General features: G+C 53.1%; 1 protein-coding gene across 1 annotated transcript; it reads right to left on the bottom strand.

Moving 5' to 3' along the window:
* Window positions 1-3,207: 3,207 nt before the first annotated feature.
* Window positions 3,208-5,556, bottom strand: ID3 (inhibitor of DNA binding 3). The gene is made up of 3 exons (XM_006262490.4): window positions 5,118-5,556; window positions 4,962-5,024; window positions 3,208-4,023 (listed from the first exon to the last, which is right to left on the bottom strand). The coding sequence occupies exons 1-2, from the start codon at window positions 5,436-5,438 to the stop codon at window positions 4,980-4,982; spliced, it is 366 nt and encodes a 121-aa protein (XP_006262552.1). The 5' UTR covers window positions 5,439-5,556; the 3' UTR covers window positions 3,208-4,023; window positions 4,962-4,979.
* Between the last annotated feature and the right edge of the window lie 1,445 nt (window positions 5,557-7,001).

Raw genomic sequence — 7,001 nt, 5'->3', positions numbered from 1 at the left:
TGGGCTGGCTGCGTGTTCCCAGCACCGACCCCGTTTGAGAGTTAGGCTGTTTGGACTTCACCAGGAGGCATCCCCTTTGTGGGCTGTAAAGACAGAGACTGTCCCAGCCCCATGTCCAAGTCACCCCTCACCAGAGCAGCTCTGGGGCTGAGTAAAGGGCCTATACACAGAGACAGCACAGACCACCCAAGCGTAGGGCAGCTCATGAGCTGTTTGCAGAGCCAGAGACCAGATTGGGTGGCCCAGGGACAGCGAGAACAGGGGCTGGGGTTGGTGCCAAACGGAAAGACCTGAGCAGATGTGCAGCACTGGCTTGTTGGAGCCCCTGCCCTGGAAAGCTGACCAGCTCCGTAGAAAGGGATAGAGGAGGAAAGCAGAGAGGTGTGGGAACTTGCCCAAGGTCACACGAGAGATCAGTAGCACTGATTAAAGTAAAGCCTGAGGTCTCCTAAGTCCCCAACCCACTGGGATACACAGTTTGCAGCCTGCCAGGACACTCTTTCCCAGGCCTTGGAGAAGCATCACTAACTGGGAACCAGCTGAAGAGCCCCAGTTCATCGCACAGACACCCACAAACCCACTCAAACAGCAGTGACCCATCAAGCCATGTTTCAACCATGGCTCCAGAGGAGAAAGACTGTTGCCTACATCCATCTCCTGCCAAACAACACAGCCAGGAGACATTTCCTATCCTCCTCAGATCACCTGCCATCTATTGCAATACCTCAGTCGTTGCATTTCCAGAGCTACCTGCATCCTGCATCCTTTGAGAAGCTGGGAACAGAGCTGCACCCAGGAAGCAAAGGAGAGCCAGGGGCTTCATTCTGCCACGGGCCTGCTGGCACCAGCATGAGAGGGGAGCCCAGGCAAGGCAGGAGCGAGCACTAGCTGGTGGATCAGCGATGTGAATGAATGCAAGTCCCTATACAACCGTACTGGCCTCGGCCAACCCCACTCCCATCAAACACATGCCTGCCCTGTCCATCTAGCCAGCCCCCAGCTTTACCCATCTGAGCCCAAGCTACAGCTCAGCTGTGCCTGTATCCACGTGCCTGTGCAGCTGGCATCCCTTGACAGGGCCACACCTGAATTGGGTGACAGGCCATTTGTCAAGGCCAGTGGAAACCTGTAAAATTATACAAGTGAAAACCGCACCGCCTTGGCCAGCTATTGCAAAGAGTGCTGAAGCTTTGCGTCATTTGGACAAGGAGGGATGACTGGCCAGGGCTTGGAGCAGGCTCCGGGCTGTATTCAGTTCTGGGACCTTGGGAGGGATAATTGTAATTGTAATGCAAGCTCCTGGATTTAAGGGCTAGTTCCACTGCTTGGGGCACGACCCTGATCCCTGTTCCTAGATCCCAGCTTCAGCGGGTACACGGTGAATTCATTTGCACAGAGTATAAGAGTGATGTCAGAGCTGTGATAGTCCAGGAATTATGTGAGAGGCAAAGATGTATTCTTTATTGGGCCAACTATGTAACTGGGATATATACATAGTTGGTCCAATAAAAGAGATCAACCCTAAGACATCCTTGTCACTGAGTGAAGTGAGAGAGGGTCTGAAGTCAGAGAAGGGAGGCGGTGTGAAACTCCCCTGGAATTAGGCAACTGATAGTACAAGATCGTCCCTTTGGTTTGGGTTGGAGACAGCCTAGGGAGCTGCTGAGGCTTCTCTCCTCCAAGGCTGTGCAATTCCCACACATCACTAACCCCGCATCTACTGCCTTGAAAAGGCTGGGGACCGTCTACCATAGCTGGGCCTCCAAGGACAGCTGCCTGGCCTCCATCCACCGACGGCAAAGCAACCAGACATAGCTGCGCCGCACAAGAGTCCGGAGGCCACCACATATTGCTACAGGGGCAGGGTATCGATAGCCAGGCTCTCCAAAACTAGCACGGGGAAGCAGAAGTAGGTGCACAAAGGTACTTGGGAAAATTGGGCCCAAACACAGGTTTCTTCCCTGTAGTGGATGCTTTTATTAATACCCCCGTACTGGAACCGCAAGAGCACAGACTTGGTCTAGCGGCAGGTGGCATGGTAATTTGGCTATTTTTTTTTTTTTAATTAAGAAACACATTTTAAATCTACAACATACAACGGGCCAAAGGCATCCTTACTCCAGGAAAGGGCAACGTTACATGGCCAACAGGAGACCCAGGCAGCACCGTAACACGTTCCCGCTGCTGGCTCCAGTGCACCCAACCGGAGTTGTTCCATCGAGGGAACTGGCTTCCTGGAACACGCATCTCGTGACAGCTGCTGTCGAAGACGTGCCGGATTGCAGGGCTTGACTTCTTTGCCATCACAAGGGGTGGAAGAAAGGAGGCAGGGAAAGCACTGTAGCACTTCAAGCCAGCTGGCTCAAGCAGCCTAAAGGCGGCAAGTCTGAACAGCTTCAGTGGGAAAGAAGCTGGGCTCAGGCAGGAGGCAGGATTAGACGCGATTTCCCAGGCTGGGGGACTACCCTACAGGGCACAGCGAGGATTGCCCTTGGACCTTAGCAATGGAGCAGTCATTTCTGGAGCAGGCTGGATTTTCTAATACAAGGCCAGCACTGTCCTAGACAAGGCTTTATTTTTTTAGAGGGAGTTCCCCTTAAGTCTTCTAAATCTCAAGTGTCATTTTTCCCCTCCTCCAAACCCACAAACCTCAAGGGGTTAATTAAAATAGTTCGCACTCTTGCCTCAGGCCTCACTGGGTGATGGCTTATCCTGCTGGAACTAACCTAGGGCACAACCCAGCTCAGCTGCTCCTCTGTGTAGCAGTCTTATGCCCAACAGAAAGCCTTTTCTTCATTGTATTTGCTAGAACACAGCCCAAGAAATGCCTGTCGAGCTTCTGCCCCAGGAAATGGAGCAACATGGGCTCAATTCTTACATCATTTAACATTGTAGGGACAAACAGTAATATTTGGTGCTAGAAAGAGTAGTATTTGGTGCTATGCAACCATTTGGGTCCCTTAGCCTCAGTATTTCAGTGTCACCCATCCGCTTCAGGCGGTTTGAAAGGGACAGAACAACTCAACTCCTGACAATATTGATTGGTCTCATTCCTGGGGCCTACTGATTTATCTTTTTCCCTCCCCAAAGTTTGTAATAGAGAAATAAATAGAAACCACCACCAAACATGCCCAACTGGCTTTTCCTCTTGGAGGGAACAGACTGAATTTTTAAAAAAGCAAACAAAAGAAAAAAAACAAAAACAAAAAAAGAACAAACCTTAACATTTTATTCCGTAAAAATTTTTAACTTTTATAAAAAGTTTATAAAGCAAGTACAATGCATGACTGCAGAAATTCACCTTCCTGCAAAAAAGGTACAAAAGTCATACTCTATTATAGAGTTCAACAATAAACATGAGGCCACAGCCCCAAAACAGCTCAGTTTTGTATTCTTGAAGGCATCAGACACCCATTGCTTCCCCCTTCCACCCCCCTTTTAAAAAAGGACTTAAAAAAAAAAACCACGCTATAATCCAAAATATACATACAGCTTCATCTCTGCAAGTCTATTAAAAGAATTGTCTCATTTATGTCCATCCACATTAAAAAATAGATATATATATGCAATGAGTGGGAAAGTCTAGTATAGTTGAGCTTTTTTTTTTTCTTTTAACTAACATAACCCCGAGCTTGCAGTGCAGGTAACTTGATGTTCAGGAGGGAACAGTCCAAGCCTCAGTTTTCCTTGAGTCCTTGTGCAGCGAGGCAGTTCAAATGCAGACTCCAGTTCCGTTTCAGCTTGGGAGGAAGAAGCCGAAGCCTTGCTCCTTGTGTGTAGTTTTATTTTTCAAAGCAGGTAAGGAGGAAAGGGGAAAAATATGAAACAAAAAACGGGGGCATGGGGGTGGAATGGACAGAGTTGCTAGAAAATTCAAATGCAGCCTCCAATGCTTGGTGAGACGCGTTGCACAGACGTGGTAGCTGGAAGATAAAGGCTGAGGGCTCTCCAGGATTGGAAGCAGGGGGTTAAAGTCTGCTCTCTCCCTCCTCTCTCCAAGTGTTGTGATCCCACACCTGCAGCCTGAATAGGGTGGAGGGGAAGGGGGGGGATGAGAAGGAAAGAGACATGTCAGCTCCAGAGCAGATCAGAGGCAGGTCTGCAGACAGCCTGGCGCCAGAGAGGAAACTTGTATTTACCTCCAGCTGATAACGAATCAGGAACCAACACTCGGCTGGGTGTTTGCTAATTGGCACCAAAAGGGAGGGGGAAGGGGCCAGCCCCTTCTTTCCAACTCCCCTGCACCGGGATCTCCAATAAAAGACATCCCCTTCTGCTTCCACCTCCCTTGCCAAAAACATCTCAAATGGGCACCCCTTGTTTCCAGCTCCTTTGCAGAAGGAGCTCAAAGCACAACCCCTTCTGTTTTCCCTCGCTTGCAAAGGGATCCGAACTGACCCCTTGTTTCCAACTCCCTTACACAGGGGATCTCAACTGATTAAAGGAGACCCCCTTGTTTCCAACTCCCTTGCAGATGGATCTCAAGGGAAAGGCAACCCCTTCTCCTAGCTCCCTTGCAAAGATAAGCATTTGAGATCAAGCGGCACCCCCTTGTTTGCAATTGCCTTGCAAAGGGATCTCCAATGATTGTAAGGGACTCTCGTTTGCAACTGCCTTGCAAAGGGATCTCCAATGAGTATAAGGGACACTCTCGTTTGCAACTGCCTCGGCAAGGCATCTCAAAACGGCACCCCCTTGTCTCCAACTGCCTTGCAAAGGGATCTTAAATGATTACAGCAGGGAGGACGTGAGGGATCGCAAGTGATGCAAGTAGGAAGGGGAGCAACGCGTGCCAGTGCCTTCAGCAGCTTGGAAAAAGGGGGAAAAGAAACCCCCCAACCCCCGCGGCTTGCCCCCCTGCCAAGGGCCGGTGGAGGCAGGGCAGGCTGGGCTGTAGTGGCGGCACTGTGCCCTTCCTGCCGGCGGGGAGGAGGAGGAGGAGGCTGCCCCGAGCCGCTTACCGCACGCGGAGGGAGGCATCAGTGGCACAAACTCCTCTCGTCTTTGGAGCACAGCTCGGCGGCCTGCGGAGAGAAGGGAGAGTCAGGCCGGGCGGGCGGGCGGGAGAGGGGCTCGGGGGCAGAGGAGGGAGGGAGGGAGGCAAGCAGGGGCCGCACCTTGAGGGCCAGCAGCGAGGGCTCGGGGGCCGGCGCCGGGCGCTGCGCCTGCTCCTCCAGCACGATCTGGAGGTCGAAGATGTAGTCGATGACATGCTGCAGGATCTCCACCTGGCTCACCTGCCGGCCCGGCGGGATGCCCGGCACCAGCTCGCGCAGCTTGGAGTAGCAGTCGTTCATGTCGTAGAGCAGGCTCATGGGCTCCTCCAGCGCCGGGCTCTTGTTGCTGCTGCCGCGGGCGATGGCCAGGCTCTGCTCCGACAGGCAGCACACCGCCTCGTAGCAGCTCCGCACGGAGCGCACCGGGCTGATGGCCTTCATGCTCCGGCGGCGGGCCGCGCAGCCCCGGGCACCCCGACGGCGGCCGCACGCACCCCGACGGCTGCACCCCTGCTCCGCTCCGCCTCCGCACGCCCCGCGCTGCTCTTATGCGGCGCAGCTGCACGCCGCCGCCCCTTATATACCGCAGCGGAGCAGGGCGGCTCCACCCCTTTTTATGCAAATCTCCCCCTCCCCAATTTCTCTCCCCGCGATGACATGCCGGGGAAATGTTGGCCGGAGCCTTTACAAGATGGTTCAATGGCAAAGCAGCCTTGCATCGGCTTGGGCTGACACCAAAGCGAGAACATGAAAGGAATGAGGAAGCGCTGATCACGGATGAGGAGGGCCCCGCTTCAAAAGCAGCCCCCCCGGTGCAAAGCCCCATGCACATGGGCAATGCGTTGCGAAAAAGTGCTCCCCCCTCCTGGGGAAAGCAGCTTGAGATGGCCAAGGCTGCCCAGAAAAGCCCCGAGCCGGCTGCAGCCCCGCCAGCTCCAGAGCCCATAAATTCCCCCAGCAGCAGAGAGGGATTTTTTAAACTTTTTTTTTGAAGGGGGGTCTTGTAAGAAATTAGTGCCGCCTTGTTCCTCAATTTGCTGCTCATATGACCTCCAGACTTTCTGGCGTCAGGAATTATCTTGTGACCAGAAAAAAAAAATTAATTGCGGTAAAGCTGAGGTTACGATGGAGAAAACAGATTTGGGTCAGCAACTGTGACTGTGGAAACATTTAGGGAGTGTGTGTGTGTGTGTGTGTAGGGGAGAAGGGGGGTGTAGAGACTTATTTTATAGGAAACAGGAATAAAAGGGGAGGGGTTGTAATGTTGGAAGCAATGAACTGAGTTCAGAAAGTTTAGGGGCTCCAGAGCAGACCAGGGAGCTGGGGTCTGATCTGCTCCAGCACCAGGGCAAACGCAGGAGAGCTGGGGTCTGATCTGCTCCAGCACCAGGGCAAACGCAGGAGAGCAGGGGTCTGATCCGCTCCAGCACCAGGGCAAAATCAGGAGAGCTGGGGTCTGATCCACTCCAGCACCAGGGCAAACGCAGGAGAGCTGGGGTCTGATCCGCTCCAGCACCAGGGCAAAATCAGGAGAGCTGGGGTCTGATCCGCTCCAGCACCAGGGCAAACGCAGGAGAGCTGGGGTCTGATCTGCTCCAGCACCAGGGCAAAATCAGGAGAGCTGGGGTCTGATCCGCTCCAGCACCAGGGCTAACGCAGAAGCCACTCAGCTGGGAGTCAGCGGGGTGCAATCCCAGGGGAGACGCCAGCCCTTAAAGGAAGGGGAGAGGAAAAGGGACACTGTACAGGTCTCTGTGCACCTTGCCTAGCAAACTGCACCAAGGTGACGGGGTACAGGTAGGCACAGGGAGAAGGAATCAGAACTGGTGACAGAGGTGATGCCTTTTATTACACAAACTAGATATTTGCAAAAAAAATTCTTTATTTGCAAGCCTGTGGGCAAGGGGATGGGGCAGTCGCCTACCTGGTTGCCCGTCCAGGGGCACAGACCTGCATCCCCAGTGAGAATGATTTTGGACTCGATTCTTTGCCAGGGAGAGCAGT

This window comes from Alligator mississippiensis, chromosome 6 (genome assembly GCF_030867095.1).
Source record: "Alligator mississippiensis isolate rAllMis1 chromosome 6, rAllMis1, whole genome shotgun sequence".
NCBI lineage: Eukaryota > Metazoa > Chordata > Crocodylia > Alligatoridae > Alligator > Alligator mississippiensis.
This window is presented reverse-complemented; position numbering and strand designations above follow the sequence as displayed.

Excerpts from the sequence above, each read along its gene's own strand:
- ID3 (XM_006262490.4), bottom strand. The coding sequence starts at position 5,438 with ATGAAGGCCATCAGCCCGGTGCGCTCCGTGCGGAGCTGCTACGAGGCG. Across the intron at positions 5,025-5,117 it reads CCTCGCTGCTGGCCCTCAAG|GCCGCCGAGCTGTGCTCCAA; the intron begins GTGCGGCCCCTG and ends TTCTCTCCGCAG.